The 23,248-nt window shown below is 44.2% G+C and overlaps 1 protein-coding gene across 2 annotated transcripts in view; it reads right to left on the reverse strand.

The window, feature by feature from the left end:
- Positions 1-221: 221 nt before the first annotated feature.
- Positions 222-23,248, reverse strand: part of PLEKHM3 (pleckstrin homology domain containing M3) — a 207,204-nt gene continuing 184,177 nt past the window's right edge. For both annotated transcript variants that reach the window (XM_055109026.2, XM_003820814.4), the window contains one exon: positions 222-7,404. In XM_055109026.2, the coding sequence (XP_054965001.1) occupies positions 7,399-7,404 (6 nt within the window). In that variant the 3' untranslated portion in view covers positions 222-7,398. The remainder of the gene's footprint in view (positions 7,405-23,248) is intronic.

Raw genomic sequence — 23,248 nt, forward strand, 5'->3', positions numbered from 1 at the left:
TTTTTGTATTTTTAGTAGAGAGGGGGTTTTGCCATGTTGGCCAGGCTGGTCTCGAACTCTCGACTTTAGGTGATCTGCCTGCCTCGGGCTCTGCGCCTGGCTGTGGCTCATTTTCAATAAAGCTCAAATCTTGACTTTGAATTAATATATAGGGCTCACCTTGGGCTTTCACCACCCCCTCAAGAGCAGTATTTTAATCAAGTTGTTATGAGAAAGGAAAGTATTTTCTGCATTGTTTATTGAGAGAGAGAGAGAACTTTATACATTAGGAACTGGTGCACTTAAATTATGTGACAGATGACCTTAAAAACTAGAGGTATTGTCAACAATACAACTTCAATTTTATATTATTACAGTTACTGATATTTTTAAAATAATGTAAACAAAAATATAGATAAGTTATGCCAAAACAAAAGGTAAAATCCAAAAAACAGAAAGAACACATATATAAGTTAGCACATTAGCTACTACAAATAACTCAACACAAAGTGATATAACAGCCCAGACCCAAAATTTTAGTCATTTCTGTACTGTGTTGAGCAGATACAAGAAAAAATGGCATAGACCTGACCCAGGAGCTAGAGAACAAGTTGTGCAGAAGTTTTTTACATCACCATGTTCAATACTCTCCATTTGCAACCTAAGCATTTTCGCTCCTTTAAAAAAAAAGTATATATATATATTTTTAAAAGAGATGAGGGTCTCGCTATCTTGCCCAGACTTGTCTTGAACTCCTGGGCTCCAGTGATCCTCCCACCCTGGCCTCCCAAAGAGCTGGGATTACAGGTGTGAGCCACTGCAGCCAACCACTTTCCCTCCTTTGACCGTTCCTTCTTTTAGCTACTATTTCTAAGAAACAGATTTAAAATATATATCTTCTAGGGTAGGCTAGTAGCTATTCACAGTAAGATTCTACTTTTTTTGTTTTTTGAGATGGGTCTCACCATATTGCACACGCTCCTGGGCTCAAGCAATCTACCCACTTCAGCCTCCCAAATAGCTGGGACTGTAGGCACATGCCACCATGCCCAGCGTAACAGTAAGATTCTGATAGGTGACCAAAGCTAGAACCTAGGCCTCCAGCAGCCAAAGCCTAATTTGACGGCTCAGTGGACACACAAAGCTAATTTGATAGCTCACGCCAAACAAAGAGACATTTTTATCACAATTTATCTAAGAGGCTTCCCACTTCTTATTTGGAAAACAGGTGGCAAAATAAAAAGAAAACCTTTGAAAGGTGAAAGATAAGAAAATCCTTGTGTTTGTGTAATTTTGAACCTGAAAAGGCTAAGTCCACTGACTTTACAGATTCAATTCTGGATGGCTGGTTTTTATTTCTCTACCCATTGGCCTTGGTGACATCATGACATTCCCCTGAGTTTGGTTAATGAAAGCAAACAAACAAATAAACAAAAAGAGCGATTGAAGAACAGCATAAAACAAAGTGAAAACATTATGTGGTTGCATCTTTTGCATTTCCTGGTAAAAGTGCTAATGGCACTAAGAAGCCAATGTTTGTACCATTCTACTTTAACGATGTGTTTCCGACATGATTCCCTTTACTCCTGACGTTAAGGCACACCAGGCTGAACAAGGTGAGAGTTCTGACATGCATCATGGAATGCACAGGCTCCAAGAGCATCTATATGAAGAGTAGCCAGCAGGGAAGAAGCAAAGGGATCCAGATTTAGTTGAAGGGTCCTGCAGGTTTCAAGTGGTTCAGACTAGACTAGAAGCACGAGACAGTACTATAAGGCACTCCTACAGGGACAAGAGACACAAGGGAAGGCCAACATGGAGAAGGAGCCACAGGCCCCAGCTGTCCTCTAGCTGGTTTATTAGCCATGAGGCCTGCCTCTGGGCTGGGGCTCAGAACTAGGGGCAAGAAAGATCCAGGGAAAAGAGAGAGGCTGGTTTGCAGCTTCACGGCCAATAGAAGGGAGCCCTCCTAAGAGTTAGGAGTTGCTGTGAGTTGCTGTACATGCCTGAATCTTCTACTCTGGGCAACAACCAGCTTCATTTAACGTCTGGAACTTCATTCAAAGTCTTGTCTTTCTAACAAGATGAGCAGGCAGTGGCTTCTCTTTTCACAGGGAAAATCCAAAGCAAAACAGCAGTTGTCTCACTTGAGTTTAGCAATGCTTTCCATCACACCAGTGGCCACTTTACGAGGACAGTGCCACAAAACATGATCATTTGGAACTTACTATTTTTTTTTTTTTTTGAGACGGAGTCTTGCTCTGTCGCCCAGGCTGGAGTGCAGTGGTGCAATCTCGGCTCACTGCAACCTCTGCTGCCCAGGTTCAAGCAATTCTCCTGCCTCAGTCTCCCAGGTAGCTGGGATTATAGGCATCCACCACAACACTTGGCTAATTTTTGTATTTTTAGTAAAGAGGGGGGTTTCACCATGTTGGCCAGGCTGGCCTCAAACTCCTGACCTCAAGTGATTCACCCACCTCGGCCTTCAAAGTGTTGGGATTACAGGCATGAGCCACTACGCTCAGCCTAATTTTTTTATTTTTAGTATAGACCTGATTTCACCATTTTTGGCCCGGCTGGTCTCAAACTCCTGACCTCAAGTGATCTGCCTGCCTTGGCCTCCCAAAGGGCTGGGATTACAGGCGTGAGCCACCAATCCTGGCCAAGTGGAACCCACTTTAAATAAAACTGACAACTACCGGTATAGTTAGGAGGGTATCCCATACTCTTGTCTTTTACCTAGAGTTTAACAATGACTTAGATTTTCCCTCAGCCATGCACCCATTAAAACGCACTAAGGAAAGACCCTTGAGTCAGAGATTTTTGAATCCAATGAAATTAGAATCGTCTACCAATAAGGAGACTACTGGGTGCTAGACTTAACTGTCGAAACACCGTTCCACATGACAGAAATCAACACTTGTCTGTTTACATTAACTGAGCAGAGCTTAGTCACCCATCACTGGATTCGACCTCGAGCAGACAGCTCTACTTGACTCAGGGTCGGAAGAGTGATACAAGGTGTGCAACATATGAAGCTCCTAATGCCCATCACTAACAAGTGACACGGAGGCAGGGGAAACAGAGAGTGCCGCTACCGATTCAGGTCACGCAAAGGACGGAGGCTCTTTCAAGGTCTTGCTCCAACTTCACATTTTCACATTATTTCAGAGTAAGAAAAGAAGTGGTGCAGACAACTCAAGAAATAAAATGGGCAAAAATTATACACATCTCTATTTACTAGGAGAAGTAAAAAAATAAAATAACCCCTGTGTCGAAACCAGGCAGTATTGGAATCAGGAGGTGAAGATCTGTTTCATAATCTAGTGATTTCAAGAGAGTGTGTCAGATCAACGGAGATGAATAATTGTGCACAAACACACGAGCAACAGCATTGGCTTGACTCTAAAGGAGGACCAGAATGTGTCTCTACTTCCACTGCTAACGCCCCTCTGCAGAAAATGTTCAGTGTGTGTGGCATCGTGCTAGTCCCACCTGGATATACTAATTTATGGACGGCCTTTTCTAGCCAATGGGTAGAGAACAAACTCCCAGGTTTGGAAGCCAAGCCTCTCTCTGAGGAGGCACAGAAAAGAACTATCCGATGTCCACGTTCAGCGTGTACACACAACACACAGAGACAAAAACAGAGGCCAGGCTCCGTCAGAGGACGCACTCTAGCTGAGCAAAGGCTGCATTCGGCAACTAGGGTGGTGTAAACACCTTGGATCTCACTGCAGCCAGAAGGAAGTCACGGCATAGTCCCTTTTCAGGAGTCTGAGGGATACCACTTGTGTTGCAAACCACAGATCCCAAGTATTAGACGTAGTCCCTTCTTGGTGGAGGCCTACTCTAGAAGAATCAAAAACTGATGACCCTCTCAGCGAATCCGATGTTAAAGCTCCTAACTAGGTGACCCTTTAGCACTACAGACGTAAAAATGACTCTAATGCACTCCCTAGAAAAGGCAGTGAAGCAAAGGGGGCCGCTGAGAGTTTACATGGTTTTCATATAAAGAGGCTTTTAACTTTGGAAAAAGCGGGCCTGGAAAGAACACTACCCCCATTCCAGTTGACTGCTTTTTAAGTACTTTGTGGCCTTCCTGCCGCGGTGCAAAATGAGGTCTATTTTAGGAACTGGCTTCTTTACTGCGGGGTTAGATGCCAACATTTCACCAGGGTTGGACGATCTCACACATGAGTTTCTGGCACTTTTAGGAGGGATTTCCTCAAGTGATACACTAGGGAATGAGCCTTTCAACAAAAAGCGGTTCCCCGGAGTCAGTTGCCAGCTCCAGGAGATTAATTGGCCATTTTTTCATATGTTTTATGTGCAAGATATTTAATATGGGATGAAAAATGGAACACGAGGAAAAGCAGGTATTAGTTTGGTCTGAAAGAGGTGGTAATCCACAGATTTGCTTTTGTTTCGACAGTTTCTAAGTAGTGGAACAATTACCTAACAGTGCACCAAGTAATTTGTTAGAGTTGAAAACAGTAAGGGCGTTCATGTGCGCCGAGGCATTCTGGGCTGAAAACAGCAATTTTGAATTTTCATGGCAGACCCAACTCCTAAGCTGGCTCCACTCTGTCCTATCAGATTTTGGTGGTGGTGGCAGAGAATGTCATAGGCCTGTGGCTGGCACCGACCAAGCTGTCAGGGTTGTACGAAAAGGAGAGGAAACAGGAGTGCTGGACATGGACCCAGCTCTGGGTAGCTGATGGTGATAACACATCGATTTTTTGTTTCCCTTTTGAAAATAAGCAGAAAATGATGTGGGTGGAAAGTCCTCCTTAGGAGTTCACAGGGACTGCTTGTATTTAGCAGGGCCCTCTAAATGGGGACTGGTGAAAACAAAGATGTTTTGAACAGGGATCCAGAATTTCGCCCTTGACTCTCGGCAGGTATGACCCTGGGTGCCTGTGAGCTAGGAGAGGAAATTCTGTATGCAGGGCAAACATGTTACAAGGGGAGGAGATGGCACTGCACTTCAGGTCTCTAAATGCAGTGTGCTAGGAATGGCCTCGCTGACAGTTGGAATCACGGATACATTAATTACAGCGAAGGCAAAAGTAAGCTACAGTGACAGGGAGCTGGGGGCGGAGGGAGAAGGCACTTTGCCATGGGAGCACATCTGTTTTATAATAAGCAGGTCTATAATTCTCTTGTGAAAGATCATGTTCTGCTATCTTCTCTGAGGCTGGAAAATATAAATACTGTATTTTACCAAGAGGAGGAGGAAAGGAGATGATCAAATTTGTTTGCCTGTTGCCAAGTGTTTGAGATTTTCCACCCTTTTTCTTTTGTGTGCAACATTCTCTTTAACTAGAGTGGGGGAAAAGTCAACCTGCTTTTCTAAGGGTAAAAGGCACCGTCAGGCGTCTCATGAATAGGGCCCTGGCCTTTTAACAAGTTTTCAAGCCTTGGTTGCGGCTACTGTATAGTCAGAAAATAAATGCATGCATGGTGTTGAGCTATTAAGGTGAAATGTGTGGTCTGGGGCCAAAGGAACTGGTGTGGGTTGAGAGGTAAAATGCTTACATCTAACTGCACAAAAGTCAGTCTGAAATGTCACATCTCTAGAGGGATGGAAGTATCATGAGTTGGGGTCTTGGGGAAGCGGCGTGTGGGGGAAAGGAGCAATGGGGTTGAATGTACCAAGTATGTTGTGAGCCACTGATCCTAATAGCAGCAAAACTACTAAACCATGAAGACACAGAAGGCATCTGCTCAGCGCGAAAGCTACAGAATCTTCTCATAAAGTCTACTGAGAACTGTTCCATTATAAACATATTTTCTTGCTCTAGGGAGAGTTAAGGGGAAGGAATGGGAGCTGTCAGGGTCCCAGGGCTGTCCTACCTGCCGTTTTGGTCACAGTGACTGCCACGTGCTCTTCCAAGGGCACTGCAGCTGGAGAACACTACCTGCCAAATAGCAAAGCAGATCTCTTTCTTACTCCTATTATTTATTTTAGCACTCTTTGTTTTACTTCAAGGTGGCAATTATATATGTGTGTGTGTGTATATATATATTTATTTAAATAATATTAGATCTAATTCATTAATTATACTTGTAAGTTTGTATTTTCTTAATAGTCCAAAGTCGGTATTTTGAAGTTCCACATTACTCTGATTTTTTAAACAAAAAAATGAGAAAGCAAGAATGGTCACATTGACAAAGGTGGAAATGAAAGTGCAGGAAGAACAACGAGAAATAAAGCACTTAAAATGAATAGGTAGGAACTGCCTCCACAGGATTCTGAGAAAAGAAACTAAAACGACCCTCTTTGGGAATATACTTACTAGATAGCCTTATCTACCAGTCTACATGCCGATGTCTTTAACAACCACCCCAGGACATTTCCTCCGGCCAGCATCATGAAAAAAATCATAAATATCAACCATGGGCACCCGTTGAAAACTGTTAAGAAAGCCATGTGTACAGCCTGGAAAGCACGGTGGAGCGTCACATCATTAGGTGGGTGATGGGATTCGTACCGGCAAACAGACCGACAACACGCAGTTATTGGTCGCAGAGGTTTCTTCTCTTCTCAGGAAAAAAACTTCTGAGATTAACTTCAAAACCAGAACCAGCCCTCCTCATAAATGAGGGGTGTATGCTTTCTGTCAGAGGGGGCTTGGCTCCTGTTTCCAGCCATCGGCTCTGCTTACGTGATTCCCCGCCTCCGCAGGAGGAACTGAGGCGGGAGCGCCACGGACACCAGGTCCTGGAAGGACCCAGCAGTCTCTTGTGTTTTGAAGGTTTTCTTATGAAACAGATGATGATGGGTGCCTGCCTCAGTTACCTCAGCCTCTGTGAAGGCTAAAAATAAATAACACAAAAATAACCTAAAGCACTGTTTTGTGCAGGAAATGCTTCCTTTTGTGTCTTGGGTAATAAAATGTACCGAGAGACAGAGAGAAAAAAAAAGTCTGAACTATAAAGCATTGTGTATACCACGTTTTGTCTGGGAGCAAGCAGCTGAAATTCTTGGCTAAGTGTAATCCAGCTATTGGTAGTTTCTCGAGCCACAGAGGTTCTGTGGATCGTCTGGACAATGATGTACACAGAGCATACGTACAGGACGTATAGGTATTTGCGTATATATAAATAAATATATATATCTATATCTAGTTGAAGAGGATACATACTCTTCTTCCAAAGGGGTCTAACTGGCTAGTTAGGAGGCCGCTCTGGGGCGGATGGATTGTTGATTGGTGAATCCCTGGCCTTCGGGTCGGCTGGAGTCAGGTGTTCTGGTAGGACAGCTCGAACATGGTGCAAGCCTCCTCTAGACTCTCGTCCATGTTCAGTCTCTGCCAGAAAGACTTCTGCTTCTTCTGCAGCTCTCGGCGAACACACCTCGGGCAGGGGACAGACTTTTCTTTGCATTCAGAATGGAAAACGGCTCCACAGCTTTCACACCTGCAAAAGTCAACCATGGATATGATGAGCAAGACTGAAGCCAGCAAGACACAAATGGGAAGCCCTGTGGCCTCGGGTGCAGCTGGCGGCACAATCTACTGTTCTGGACAACCCTGCCAATGGGAAGGGAGATGACTCACTGAAATGAACTGTTTGTTTTTCCAAAATGCTCAAGGTTGAATTTCACTTGAAAAACATTTTTGCTTTTCTGATCTGAACTAGGGCTTATGAGTGGGGGGGGAGTCCGCAGTCACCCAGCAATTCTGGTTATAGTGACAATGGACAGAACACCAGAAGCTCTCCATTGAGAAGGGAATTGGCAGTGACTCTAGAGTGAAATGACAGAAAATGAGAGGGAAGTGCCTCATGAAAACACTCGGCACACCAGTGACAGCCACAGCGTTACATCCGTGGCGAGGCAGCTTTCTACATCAGTTAACACGAGCTAAGTGGTTCTCTGTTAACTAGTTGCCTTTATTTGACAGTTTGAAACGATAAAATGACACATTTTCATTTTCTGAATGACATCCTGTGGTCTATGAAATCTTGTGAGTTTTTTAAAAATTAGGAAAAAACTCCTACCTTTGTAAGTCTACCTTTATAACATGAGCGTGAACATTAAAGTAGGAGACAGTGGGGAAGAAAACATTTTTCAAACAATATGACAGATATTGTAATATGTAGAGAGGAAACATTCCAGGTGGATGACTTGTTTGTTGTTTGGCTTGGTGGAAGCCTGCACGGGAGTCTAAATAACTTGTTTTTACAGCGAAGTTTTTATTTATTTATTTTTTTGGAGATAGGGTCTCACTCTGTCACCCAGGCTGAAGTGCAGTGGTGTGACCTCAGCTCACTGCACCCTCTGCCTCCTGGGCTCAAGTGATCCTCCCACCTCAGCCTCCCGAGTAGTTGGGACTACAGGCACCCACCACCACACCTGGCTAATTTTTGTATTTTTAGTAGAGACGGGGTTTTGCCATGTTGGCCAGGCAGGTCTGGAACTCTTGACCTCAGGTGATCCACCCGCCTCGGCTTCCCAAAGTGCTAGGATTACAGGTGTGAGCCACTGCATTTGGTCTGCAAAGCTTTTAATAATGAGTAACTGACAAGCTCAAATACAGCTGCTCCAGTGAGTGGTTTGCCGATATGGACTGAGTTTTCATCCTTCCACGAGGGTAACAGGCAACTTTTACCAAGTCCTAGGAGCCCAGGGAATTGCACCTGTGTAATTTTGTTCAGCCTGCAGCATTCAGGGAGGGTCCAGAACTGACTGGGTTCGAAGAGGGTTGCGAAGGAACCAGTCCCGAGGGCTCAGCCTCAGGCTTCTTTTGCTTTTTCCACAGCGTCTTGAGTTTCACTGCCGGGTGCAGGATGGTCCTGGGGGCATTATCTCCTAGTCTGCCACTGACCCCACCACCATTCAGGACCCAGAGGGCTTAGTGAAAGGAAGATCTTCCTACCCACCCTCATACCTTGGAGAGGAGGCAGTGACTTGGATGGAGACACACTGTTGCGGGGTGGGGGGTTGGAGGGGGGAGAAAGAGAGAGTGTGTGTGTATGTGGGTGTGTGCGTGTACACCTATTCCAGCAGAGGCACAGGAAGACAAGACTTCCTGCACCCAGCAGCTCTACCCCCAGCTTGGCTCTCTGGGTCAAGTGAAACATACAGGTGGTGAGGCCAGCCAGCAAGGAGCTTCGCATCAATTCCTGGCTGTGTGACTGCTATGAACTGAACTGTGTCCCCGTTAGTCATATGTTAAACCCCTTACCCACAATGTGACTATATTTGGAGATACCGTGCTTAGGAGGTAATCAAGATTAAATGAGGTAGGCCGGGCATGGTGGCTTATGCCTGTAATCTCAGCACTTTGGGAGGCCGAGGTGAGCGGATCACCCGAGGTCAGGAGATCAAGACCAGCCTGGCCAACATGGTGAAACCCCGACTCTACTGAAAATACAAAATTAGCCGGGCGTGGTGACGCATGCCTGTAATCCCAGCTACTCGGGAGGCTGAGGCAGGAGAATTGCTTGAACCCGGGAGGTGGAGGTTTGCAGTGATCACACCACTGCACTCTAGCCTGGGTGACAAGAGCAAAACTCTGTCTCAAAAAAAAAAAAAAAAGATTAAATGAGGTCATGAGGGTGAGACCCTGATCCAAGCTCATAAGTGTCCTTAGAAGAAGAGCACGGGGAGCTTGCTCTCCCCAACTCCGCATGCCTCAGAGGCAGCGCCCTGTGGGGACATACACACTCCTGCAAGCCAGGAGGAGAGGCCTCTCCAGAAACCAACCCTGTTGGGACCTTGATCTGAAATTTCCAGCCTCCAGAACTGGGGGCAACACATTTCTGTTGTCTAAGCCACCCAGTCTGTGGTCTTCCGTGTGACAGTCTGAGCAGACTAATGACCTTACGCAAGTCACGTCGCCTTTCTGAGCTTCCTGCACTTCAGTGTCCTTATCAGCTAAATGGAGACTACATAGCACCCACCTCCTGGGGTGCTGCGGGGCTCAGGTAACATCATGGATGCAGTGTATTCCCAGTTCCTGGCCGTGGTGGGAAGTGCTTAGTGAACAGCAAGGACTGCTCCGGCCAGGGTGCCCCCCAGGCTGCCTGCTGCCTTCTGTGCAGCTGCATTGCAGCCTGACTTCACCCATGTCACTATGGAGACCTGAGGACATCTCAGTCAACCCCCTCCTTGCCTAGATGAGAAAAGAGACTCCAAGAGGGCTAGGGATTGCCTACCGGGGACGCAGTGAGTTGGAGACAGAGTTGTGACTGGAACCCAGCGCTCCTGGCAGCCCAGCCAAGGCTCTTACCGAGCACCACGCTGCCGGCTGAGGCCTGGCCATCCCAGCGAGAGCAGGGAGCCATCGCATAGGGAAACGCAGGGCTTCCAATCAGAACACCTGTGTCAAACCACAAATCCTTTGTAGCTGAGTGACAGTGGGCAAGTTACTACTTAAGTTCTTGGTGCTTTGGTTTTCTCATTTGTAAAATGCTGCTCACGGTGAACCCCTTCCTATTCACTGGGTTGCTGTGAGACTAAAATGAGAAACATACTTGTAAGTGGAAGGACTACGCAAAGGCTGCGACGCCGCCCCTCACAGGTGACTCTAGTACCCGTCTCCTTGACACAGGCGCTATCCTGGACATGGCAGGGTCACCTCTAGCATCTTCCTCTTCCCAGCCCCCTCCTCCTTCCAGTGAGGATAAAGGTCAGACCCATGTCTTCTAGAGCCTCTCTCATCTGGGCCAGCTCCTTCCTAGTGGCAATGGCTTTGTCCCCACTGGTCACACCTCTGTAACCTTCTATCACTAAAGTGACACTAATGATAGCTTTATCATATAAATTTCCTCCTTCCAGCCCCCTTTCCCCTGCTGGGTTAGTCAGTGATTTATACACCTAGGGATGTTGCCCCAGGGCAGTGATTGATAAGGAGGAAAAACCCTGGGTTCCTTCAGTACCACTCCCTTATCTCTGCTGATACCAGGCTCCAGTGAGTGAAGAGATTGGGTCTTATCGGATATTTCTGGTGCAGCAAACACCCATGGGGTGATGGAAGAGCTGAGCGCACCTGCTCTTTCTAACCAAAGGTCAGTAACTGAACAAAAAGCATGAGATAAAAAAAAATTAATGATTTCAAAATAGAACTAAGCCCTATTTTCTAACAATTTGTAACCCAGCAGGTATCTTTTAAACTGTAGTATGGATAGATTGATCAATGACTTTCCAAATTCCAAGAATCTATAGTTAATCCCTCCCCCAACCCTTTTCTCTTTAAAGGAAAAGAATAAGGGGAGGAAAAGGAAGGAGAAAGGGAAATTGTTCTCTTACATAAGATTTATGGAGCCCTGTAATAAAAATGTAAAGTTCAGGATAAATATTTACATTAAAAAATGTAATATATGGGTGTGTTCCTCTTTGAGAATAGGATTTTATTTTTTCACTTTAAAAAGATTCATTGGCCAGGTGCAGTGGCTCATGCCTGTAATCCCAGCACTTTGGGAGGCTGAGGTGGGTGGATCACCTGAGGTCAGGAGATCGAGACCAGCCTGGCCAACATGGTGAAACCCTGTCTCTACTAAAAACACAAAAATTAGCCAGGTGTGGTGGCGTGTGCCTGTAATCCCAGCTACCCGTGAGGCTAAGGCACGAGAATCGCTGAAACCCAGGAGACAGAGGCTGCAGTCAGCTGATATTGCACCATTGCACTCCAGCCTGGGTGACAGAGCAAGACACCATCTCAAAAAAAAAAAAAAAAAAAAAAAAAAAAGATTCATTGGCCCACCTGAGTACTCACTGAGTTTCTTGACTGTATTTAAAATATGATTTAGCACATACAACTTTTCAGGAACACATCTTTCATATAAGGCAAATCTACCAATGTAATCATCTCTGCTGAAAATTGCAACAGGTAATGAAAGAGAAATGTCCCTTTGGTGTTCCTGTGTGATACATCAAATGAAAGCTGGTGTCTTCATTCTGAGTCATCCAGTCCAGCGATAAGCAGTTTCACTGCTTGTTGGATGTTGCTGTACATCACAGAAAACAAAGACCAACGTCCTCCCTTCGCAGTGTCTGCAACTGCAGGGAGACATTTGCTACTGACCAAAGTCATCCAATAGGTTTTTCTGTTTTTTTTTTTTTCTTGAAAACATTCATTGCTTCATGTTTTCTCATACCTAGGGATCTCAACCTTGGCCCTACTGACATTTTGAGTTATAATCCTTTGATGTGAGGGGGTGTCCTGTGCATCATAGGATGTGTAGCAGCATCCCTGGCCTCTCTCGGCTAGATGCCAGTAGCCATGTCACCCCCTCCTCCCAGTTGTGACAACCAGCAATATCTCCAAACACTGCCAAATGCCTCTGCGGGCAAAACCATCCCTGTTGAGAACCACTGACCTAATCTAGTGGAAAATGCATCACAGAGGGAGTACCCAGGGATACTTACACAGGACCCCCACACTGAATTTGCAAGTGTCACCTGCTGGCTTACGTTCTTACCAACCAATAAGGTCCAGTGTAGTGTACGTATTCATTTAACTTTCACAAGTACGTATTTTAAACACATCATTTGATTAAAATAGTTGAAACCACTAATATTAATATTAACCAGTGATTTCTGTTACTTCTAATGGCAAAAATCGCACTTGCTTTTGCACCAACCTAAATGGAAATCATTTAGAACATCATTTAAGAAGTCAGTATCAGTGACGCAATGCTGTGCATCACTGTTACTCCCTATCAACTCACTCTGATTTTTCTTTTTCTTTTTTTTTTTTTGAGACAGTTTTTGCTCTTGTTGGCCAGGCTGGAGTGCAATGGCACGATCTCAGCTCACCACAACCTCCACCTCCCAGGTTCAAGTGATTCTCCTGCCTCAGCCTTCCCAAGTAGCTGGGATTACAGGCATGCACCACTAAGCCTGGCTAATTTTGTATTTTTAGTAGAGATAGGGTTTCTCCATGTGGGTCAGGCTGGTCTCAAACTCCCGACCTCAGGTGATCCGCCCACCTCGGCCTCCCAAAGTGCTGGGATTGCAGGCGTGAGCCACCGCGCCCAGCCTCTTTTTTTTTTTTTTTTTTTTTTGAGATGGAGTTTTGCTCTTGAGGCTGGAGTACAATGGCGCAATCTCGGCTCACCGCAACCTCCACCTCCTGGGTTCAAGCAATTCTCCTGCCTCAGCCTCCCAACTAGCTGGGATTACAGGCATGTGCCACCACGCCTGGCTAATTTTGTATTTTTAGTAGAGACGAGGTTTCTCCATGTTGGCCAGGCTGGTCTTGAACTCCTGACCTCAGGTGATCCACCTGCCTCGGCCTCCCAAAGTGCTGGGATTACAGGCGTGAGCCACTGTGCCTGGCCTGACTTTTCAATTCTACCTAAAAGCCGTCTTGGTGGTGTGTCTTAGTCCCATTTATTTGCTCTTTGGCCAAGAACCTCTGGGCTGTTTCTCTGTGGTATTTTCTGCTTCTTTATGTCCTACCTGGGCCATCTAACAAAGCAAAGCTAAAAGTTTTACATCTACTTCATAAAATAAATTGCTTTTATGCAACTGTGAAGCAGTTAGGTTTCAACAACTTGTTTTTTTTTTTATGAGACGGAGTTTCACTCTTGTTGCCCAGGCTGGAGTGCAGTGGCATGATCCCAGCTCACTGCAACCTCCGCCTTCCGGTTTCGAGTGATTCTCTTGCCTCAGCCTCCGAAGTAGCTGGGATTACAGGCACCTGTCACCATGCCAGCTAATTTTTTTTTGTATTTTTAGTAGAGACGGGGTTTCACCACGTTGGCCAGGCTAGTCTCGAACTCCTGACCTTGTGATCCGCCCGCCTTGGCCTCCCAAAGTGCTGGGATTACAGGTGTGAGCCACCGTACCCTGCCGGTTTCAACAACTTCTGCAATAAAAAGGAGACCAATACTACTTCAATGGGGTACTTACTACAGAGAGTAGACCTCAGCTTGAGTGAGGAGCCCCGAGTCCTTGGCGCAGGTTGGCCTTGGTGTCACAGGGATCTTGGGTAAGTTACTTTATCTCTAAATCTCACTCTCCACAGAAGTAAAAGAGAAGCTTGGGTTAATCTAAAGTTTCTTCCAACTTGCAGATTTTGTGCAGGATTTGGGGGCCGGGGGAGCTACTCTGGGTTGTACTCTCCTCTCTCCAAATTGTCTTGCTCCAAGGTCTGTGAGTTAATGAGTAGGAACGTAGTTTTGGTACCTCCCCCAGAGAGTCTCAAACTCATAAGCTGGGACTGCATGAGATGAACCTTAAGATGTAAAGCATTACTTTTTATTTCATTTATTTGCATTGATTAATCAAGCTATGAAATAGCTTATGTGAACTAGTATATATAGCTCTGACTCAGGAATTTGGCCAAAAGGAGCTGAGTTTGCCCCTATTTAATAAAATTTCAATTAAAAATTAAGGGTTCCTTTTTCAGCCTTCTCCCAATCCTTATCAGTGCCTCTTCTTCCCAAGGGAAAAAAACATAATTGTTAAATGTTGTCAAGTTTTTTTGGGGGATGGGGATGAGGAGGGCCAGCTAGAGATGACAGCCATTTACCAGCCTATGTGGAAATATGTTTGTGTTTTAACTGTTGGGACAGCTGCACCAGAGTTAACTGGGTGCATGTCAACACTGGATACCCCACAAGACATGGGACCAGGAAGGGAGGACCAGAGTTCGACTTCTGTGGATGCTCTTGGGAGCACTCCTAATTATCTGTGTGTGCCCTGACGAACTGGTCCCCTTCTTTGGGATAGGAGCAGGGGAACATCTCCCCCATTTTGGGGCAGCATAAATCTCACTTTGAATTTCAATAAATGCACCATATGCATGCCTGTAATCCCAGCTACTTAGGAGGCTGAGGCAGGAGAATCACTTGAACCCAGGAGGCAGAGGTTGCAGTGAGCCGAGATCATGCCACTGCACTCCAGCCTGGGCGACAGAGAGAGACTCTGTCTAAAAAAAAAAAAAAAAAAGCACCATGGAATGAGACTATATATTTTATGAACAGTCTTTGACCCAAACATTAGCTTACTGACCCATAGCAAGTGAGGAAGAAGTTCATACCCTAGAAATCTAATAGTCCATCACCAAGAGATAGGCCAGACACGATGCTCTTATTGTAGTTATTGAAACTAGGAAAATGGACCTGCTGCAAACTAGCAGAACTAAGTATGTGCAGGGGGAAAAGGTTTGCTTCTCAAATATTATGGCAAAGAAGCAAGAATTCCTGGCTGCAGAGTTTCCTGTTCTGGAATGCTGATGATGTGAGACCAATTAGAGACAGGCCCAATGGCTTTGTCTGCACCCTTCCAGATTCTAGCTGCACACAGGGAGGTCACAGGAAACTGCTAAAGGCCGCTGCCCCGAGTTGAGGTCACTGAAATGCTTCTGCTGTGTTCATGTTGGGTTCTTCTCCTGCTGCATTTTTATTTTTGGCTCAGGCAATGGCCTCACATATTTCACTTGGATTGAAATTCAGGCTTCAGTTTGGCTGGATCTCTGACAAGCAAAAGGACAGGCCTGCAGAGCAGGGCAGAGCCTTGGCTGGTTTCCACTCTGCAGAGCCCACAACGAATGGGGTGGGGCTCAGAAATAAGTGCACGTTATCAGGCATGTGAGTGCGGCTTTGCGTATGGCTACTATGCAACGCCCCCCATACAGCCACTACCTATTACTGGTTTTTCCAAAAAACCAAGATTACTTAAATCTCTTAGCTAAGGAGGGTAGTTACTGGATCCTGGTTATTTAAATGTTTTGGGTTGGTGTTTTCTTTTGTTATTGTTTAAGTAAACATAAGCAAACAATTTGTAATTTGCTTGAATAGGAAATCAGCCAATATCATGTATAGTTTATGCTTCCATGTGAGCCTATATGCTATGCATGTACTTATAGACATACACAGGATACTAGACATTCTAAGGTAAAATGAATTAAATATGATTAATAGGATTAATTTAGCTGTGCGCCCAGCTAAATTAAGCCATAATTCCAGCACTTTGGGAGGCTGAAGCAGGCAGATTGCCTAAGGTCAGGAGTTTGAGACCAGCCTGGCCAACACGGTGAAACCCCGTGTCTACCAAAAATACAAAAATTAGCTGGCATGGTGGCTAATGCCTGTAGTCCCGGCTACTTGGGAGCCTGAGGCAGGAGAATTGCTTGAACCTGGGAGGCAGAGGTGGCAGTGAGCCGAGATCGCACCACTGCACTCCAACCTGGGCGACAGAGCGACACTTCATCTCAATAAAATAAAATAAAATTACAATAGTTCTCCCTGTTTTTTTTTTTTTTTTTGAGATGGAGTCAGGCTGGTCTTGTTCTCCTGACCTCGTGATCTGCCCACCTGGGCCTCCCAAAGTGCTGGGATTACAACTGTGAGCCACGGCGCCTGGCCGGTTCTCCCTTTTTTTTTTTTTTTTTTTGAGATTAAGTCTTGCTCTGTTGCCCAGGCTGGAGGGCAGTGGTGCGATCTCAGCTCACTGCAACCTCCATATCCCGGGTTCAAGCGATTCTCCTGCCTCAGCCTCCCGAGTAGCTGGGATTACAGGCACCCACGACCACGCCCGGCTAATTTTTTGTATTTTTAGTAGAGATGGGGTTTCTCCATGTTGGTCAGACTGGTCTCAACCTCCCAACATCAGGTGATCTGCCCGCCTCGGCCTCCCAAAGTGCTGGGATTACAGGCGTGAGCCACCGCGCCCGGCCTCGAGTTCTCCCATTTTTATTAAGTCAGTCAGTAAGAAAATAATAGATATAATATAATATAATATAATAACTGGAGGTTTATCTGGTTCCAGAGCTAGTAAGCCTATTTGATTCCAGGGTTCTCACGTGAATGTGGCCCCTTTTCTATTACTAGCAACTTGGTCCTTTAAGTTAACACATGCCCAGATACCTGCTAAGACCCAAATCTGGGAAGAACAATTGGTATGTCCTGCAATGCTCTTTTTATCTACACTTTAAGCCCCAGAGTTAATTAAGGAGAGGTTTTCCCTGATGGCAGCCCACAAAGCATTTGCACTTTTAGTTTGTAAACCAAGTTCAGCTAAATACCTTTGACAAAAGCTTTACTTAAATCTTGGCTTTAAAATAGAATGTAAATAAGGGTTAATTAATTCATTTGTTAATTTTGCTACCCTACTGGGGACATTAACTCACTGCCATCTTTTGTGCAAACACTTAATCAGTGCTTCTTGCTAACTTGTGGATGGTGACTGAACTTCTCAGTTATATTCTAAGTATGTGTATAAAATTATAATAGATTTGACCTTGATGAAACAGTTTTCTTGGGATAGGGAAAATGGATATTTCTGATGCTTCTAAGTTTTTATTTTAAGGTTCATCTGGTAATTAATATAATTCTCGAGAAACAAATACCCACCTTGGTATTTAGGAAAAATCTGTTTAATATTAGACAAAGTAAAGGAACTGACGGAGGATTTAAACATTTCTACCATTTCTGGGAAAAAGCTACACTGTATTATAATTGTAGCCATAGAGAACTATAAACAAGATAAATGGTTTTCTGTAGAAATTCCTAAAGTAGTTTAAAATGCCTAAGAGCCAAAGGAGTGTTTAGAATTATCTTGCTACATCTAAGATGAAGGGAGTGAATATGAGATTATTAGGCGAATGCAGATTCAAACAAATGATCTTGGTTTATATATGAACTTCTCATGATTTACCAGTCTACCTTCTTAATGTAAAATTGAAACATTTACCTGCCAAGTTTTTGAAGTAAGCCTTTTAAAAAGAAATAATAATGTAACAGGAAGATACGCACCTAAGACTCTGAATGGGACTCACTTGTATTTAACACATGACATTTCAGTTCCTCAAAGGACTAAGACACTAAGTACAACCAAAATGAAAAAAAAGTCAAGCATGGGTACATTAGAAAATGCATATTAATGTACATGAATCTAATGTACATTAGAAAATGCACATTAATGTACATTAACCTAACGTACATTAGAAAATGCAAAAAGTCTAGAAGATAAGCCCTATCTAACTTTATGAGCAGTGTGATTAGTTGCTTATGAATAAGTTACTGGTTATTGATGTAAATTTAGGAGAAAGGCATTTAAATAAAAGACCTAAAGTGTTTTTGCCATTACTTTAGATTATTCTCCTATTTGTCTCTCTAAGACAATGCTCTTCAAAGATAGTAACCATAATTTTCTAATACTCAATTTATTCTAGGCTGGTGGTGCTCAAAGTGTGGTCCCTGGACCAAATGTGATGCAGCCAAGCCAGCATCACTAGAGAATTTGTTAGAAAGGCTAATTAGTGGCCAGCACAGTGCCTCACACCTGTAATTCCAGCACTTTTGAGAGGCTGAGGCAGGATGATCCTGCCCAGGAGTTCAGGACCTGGGCAACATAGGGAGATCCCATCTCTACAGAAATAGAAAAAAGTTAGCTGGGTATGGTAGTACACACCTATGGTCCCAGCTACGGGGGAGGCTGAAGTAGGAAGATTGCTTGAGACTGGGAGGTCAAGGCTGCTGTGAGCCGTGATGGTGCCACTGCATTTCAGCCTGGGCAACAGAGTGAGACCCTGTCTCTAAATAAATAAATAAATAAAATAAAGGCTAATTATTGGGTCTCGCTCTAGACTTAGTGAATCATAAACTCTGGGCTGGGGCCCAGCAATCTGTGTTTTAACAAGTCCTCCTGGGAATTCTGATGAACACAGAAGTTTGAGAACTATACTTCCAAGTCAATCATTGCTAAAGACAGCAGGGCTCTTATTTTTCATATAATATATTTAAAACAAAAATATGGACTTTGCAAAACGAAAATAGGAGGTGATATTAACTAATGTGGGTTTTGTTTTTTGTTTTAGAGACAGGGTCTTGCTGTTGCCCAGGCTGGAGTGCAAGTGTGATCATAGTTCACTGCAGCCTCAAACTGCTGGACTCAAGGGATCCTCCCACTTCAGCCTCCCAAGTATTAACAGCTAGGACTACAAGTGTGTGCCACCATGACTGGCTAATTAAAAAAAAAAACATTGTTTTTGCAGAGACAAGTTTCTGCTATGTTGCCCAGGCTGGTCTCAAACTCCTGGCCTCAATGGATCTCCTGCCTTGGCCTCCCCATGTGTTGTGATAACAGGTGTGAGCCACCATGCCCAGCCAACTAGTGTTTTTATATAGGGCTTTTCATATCTATTAATATCTTCTCATAACTAATAGGTTAAAATCTAATTTTGCTTTAATTGTAATATGGAGTTGTTCATGTAGTTTTTGGCCATTTGCATATTCTTTCAGTAAATTGGTTCATGTCCTCTGCCCATTTTCTACTGATATTTTACTAATTTTTAAATATATCTTTCATATTAAGGAAATCAATACTTCGTCATGTGTTGAAATTATTTCTCCAAGTTTCCTGTTTATATTTATCTTTACCTATAGAATTTTAAGCGTTTAACACTTTTTATGTTTTTTTTTTTTTTTTTGAGACAGAGTCTCTGTCACCCAGGCTGGAGTGCAGTAGTGTGATCTCGGCTCACTGCCGCCTCCGCCTCCTGGGTTCAAGTGATTCTCATGCCTTAGCCTCTCAGGTGGCTGGGATTACAGGTGTGTGCCACCATGCTTGGCTAATTTTTATATTTTTAGTAAAGACAGGGTTTCACCATGTTGGCCAGGCAGGTCTCAAACTCCTGACCTCAAGTGATCCACCTGCTTTGGCTTCCCAAAGTGCTGGGATTACAGATGCCCGGACAACTCTTTATGTATTTAAAAGCATTTTGCTTCCATGGCTTAGAAAGTCCTTTCACACTTTAATATGATAAAAATAATAGACTGGGTGCGGTGGCTCACGCCTGTAATCCCAGCCCTTTGGGAGGCCTAGGTGGGCAGATCACGAGGTCAGGGGTTCAAGACCAGCCTGACCAACATGGTGAAACCCCATCTCTACTAAAAATACAAAAATTAGCTGGGCTTGGTGACGTTCACTTGTGATCCCAGCTATTTGGGAGGCTGAGGCACGAGAATCGCTTCAACCTGGGAGGCCGAGATCACGCCATTGCACTCCAGCCTGGGTGACACAGCAAGACTCCATCTCAAAAAAAAAAAAAAAAAAAAAAAAAAAAATATATATATATATATATATATATATTCACCACCGTTTCTTTCTAGTACATTTCTAGTACTCTGTGGGCTTTATTTATTTTACATTAAAATATTTGATCCACTTAGAATTTATCTTGATGTAAGGTGTATGGGCAGCATTATTTTTCTTTTTCCAAATGGCTAATTAGTTCCCAATTCCTAACATGGAATAATACTTTTTTTGTTCCATCAATTTGCTATGCCACCTTTATCATGTATTAAATTCCCATATTACTTGGGTCTATTTCCATACTTTCTGAATCTTTTTGACTCTTGTTCTAGTGATCTTTGTATCCTTATTCCCATTATATTGTTTTACAATACATTTTTATATCTGATAGAAACAGTCTCCCTTCATGTACATAAAACTTTGAGAAGTCAAATTCTATATAATTCTATATTAAATATACTAGGGAAGTTTACTGCCCCAATCTTTATTTTTATTTTTATTTTTGAGACGGAGTCTCTCTCTGTCACCCAGGCTGGAGTGCAGTGGTGTGATCACCGCTCACTGCAAGCTCTGCCTCCCGGGTTCAGGCCATTTTCCTGCCTCAGCCTCCCCAGTAGCTGGGACTACAGGCGCACGCCACCACGCCCAGCTAATTTTTTGTATTTTTAGTAGAGACGGGGTTTCACCGTGTTAGCCAGGATGGCCTCGATCTCCTGACCTCGTGATCCGCCTGCCTCTGCCTCCCAAAGTGCTGGGATTACAGGCGTGAGCCACCGCGCCTGGCCCCCATCTTTTTATTATAGTTTTATTTATAAAGTTTATTTAAAATGAGATGCACCTGTATAATAAACACCTCAGGTAGTTAAGAACTAATCCTGGCTTTAGATATTGGACATTCTGAACATCTCAGATGCTTTTCATTTTTATATAAGGATAAAGGCATTGTACAAGTTTGGTGGGTTAAACTAATTAGACTGATTGTTTACATGTTTATAAAATTAGCAAACATGGTTCAATTGTTTAATAATGTATAAACTTTTAATAATTAAAATTACTCTACTTTGCATGAACCAAACATGTATTACCTTGGAAAAATACTGCAATAATGCTTTCAGCCTGATATATATTAACATTGAAGGAGGGAAGAAGGAGGGAAGGCCTGAACAGCAAAGCATGTTTTAGCAGTCCCTTTCATTCAGTGAGAACATTCGTTGGAACTTTTGTTTCCATTCTGCGTATTGGTAAATGTTGGATGGAACCGATGGTCACAATAATAAGAATAGTTCTGCTGCGTACACAAGCCATAAGCTGATATGTAAGAAGTCATTGAAAACCTTATTTTTTTCAACACCACACATACTCATAAGACAGAAATCTGATAGAGAAGGCTAAATAGTAGTATTTCAGCAAAGGAATCTCTCAAAGGGAGTAACAGTCACATTGGGAGGCCAATGTGAGCTTCTTAGGCTGAAACATCGAGCTGTGCTAAGTAAGAACTAAGCTTTTTCTGTTTTATTGAGACAGGGTCTCATTCCATCACCCAGGCTGGAGTGCAGTGGTGTGATCACGGCTCACTGCAACCTCCGCCTCCTAGGCTCAAGCGATCTTCCCTCCCACCACAGCTACCAGTGTAGCTGAAGCTACGGGTGCACACCACCATAGCTGGCTCATTTTTGTATTTTTTGGAGAGATGGGGTCTCGCCATGTTGCCCAGGCTGGTCTCAAACTCCTAGGCTCAAGTGATCTGCCTGTCTCAGCCTCCCAAAGTGTTGGCCTCCTTTGGCCTCCCAAAGTGTTGAGCCACCGCACCAGGGGCTTTTCCTTTTCATTGTCTTTGGGTAGCAGCCTGCCTGAGCCACCTCCCCAGACCCCTCTCTGAGAAAAAGTGAGGTAACAAACTAATGGGGGGGGGTTAGCCTGGGAGAAGGAGACTTGAGTACTGCTTGTAGGTATTTTGGAAGTATTAAAGTCCCCCTAACTAGATCTCTCACTTTTAAACAGTATATCTTAAATGTGCTTTCAGGGAAGCCAGAGGAAGGGAAAAGTCATTTTGCTTGCTGCTTTGACATTCACATCATTTCTGTCCCTAAGCCCCTGAGCTGGTGCTTATTTCAAGCACTGCAGGAAAACCACGCTCCACCGAAGAGGTTGTTACCTCAGGCCTCTGAGCTCATTCCACGCTGCCTCCCTCTCTGACTCCTGTGTCTTCTGCTACCAAGGGAAATTTGCTTGTCTCTTTGCAATCTAGAATTTGAAGATTTTCTTTCCAATCATTGATATAAATTGCTTTTCCCCCAGTCTTTTCATTTAAATTTCCTTTCCACCATCAAAGATTCGCTTTCTGGAAAAAAACGTGGAATTTGGGGCGGGAGTGGTGGCTCATGCCTGTAATCCCAGCAATTTGGGAGGCCAGGGCAGGAGGATTGCTTGAGCCCAGGAGTTGGAGACCAGTCTGAGCAACATATTGAGATCTTGTCTCCACAGATAAATTAACCAAGCATGGTGGCGTGCATCTGTAGTCCCAGTTACCTGGGAGGCTGAGGCTGGAGGGTCACCTAAGCCTGGGAGGTGGAGGCTGCAGTGAGCCCTGATAGTGCCACTGCACTCAAGCATGGGCAACAGTGTAAAACCCTGTCTCAAAAAAAAAAAAAAAAGAAAAAAAAAAAAGTAGGACTTAACTCCATTCTCAAAGAACGGTCTTAAGATACTTCAACCTCCCAACTCTCAGAGCCACACTAGATCTTTCAGTCTAAGTTAAATCAGTTCAAGTTAGCGGCTTCCAATATTTCCAAGGCAGTCTTTGAATCAGGTTCATTATTTGTGTACTCTATTATGCTATTGGTTTTATAAAATAACAATTCATACATTTATTTTTCTTTTTTTTTTTTTGAGACGGAGTCTCGCTCTATTGCCCAGGCTGGAGTGCAGTGGCACGATCTTGGCTCACTGCAAGCTCCGCCTCCCGGGCTCATGCCATTCTCCCGCCTCAGCCTCCGGAGTAGCTGGGACTACAGGCGCCCACCACCACGCCCGGAGAATTTTTTGTTTTTTTTTTTTAGTGGAGACGGGGTTTCACAGTGTTAGCCAGGATGGTCTCGATCTCCTGACCTCGTGATCCACCCGCCTCGGCCTCCCAAAGTGCTGGGATTACAGGCGTGAGCCACTGCGCCCAGCCTATTTTTCATATGAATTACTTTTTAATGCTACCTTCCCTTGTTTTCTCATCAAAAGGCTACAAAATTCTTCCCATTAAATGTGGTGGTGATGATCCCA

The sequence above is a fragment of the Pan paniscus genome, chromosome 13, assembly GCF_029289425.2.
Source record: "Pan paniscus chromosome 13, NHGRI_mPanPan1-v2.0_pri, whole genome shotgun sequence".
Lineage (NCBI taxonomy): Eukaryota > Metazoa > Chordata > Mammalia > Primates > Hominidae > Pan > Pan paniscus.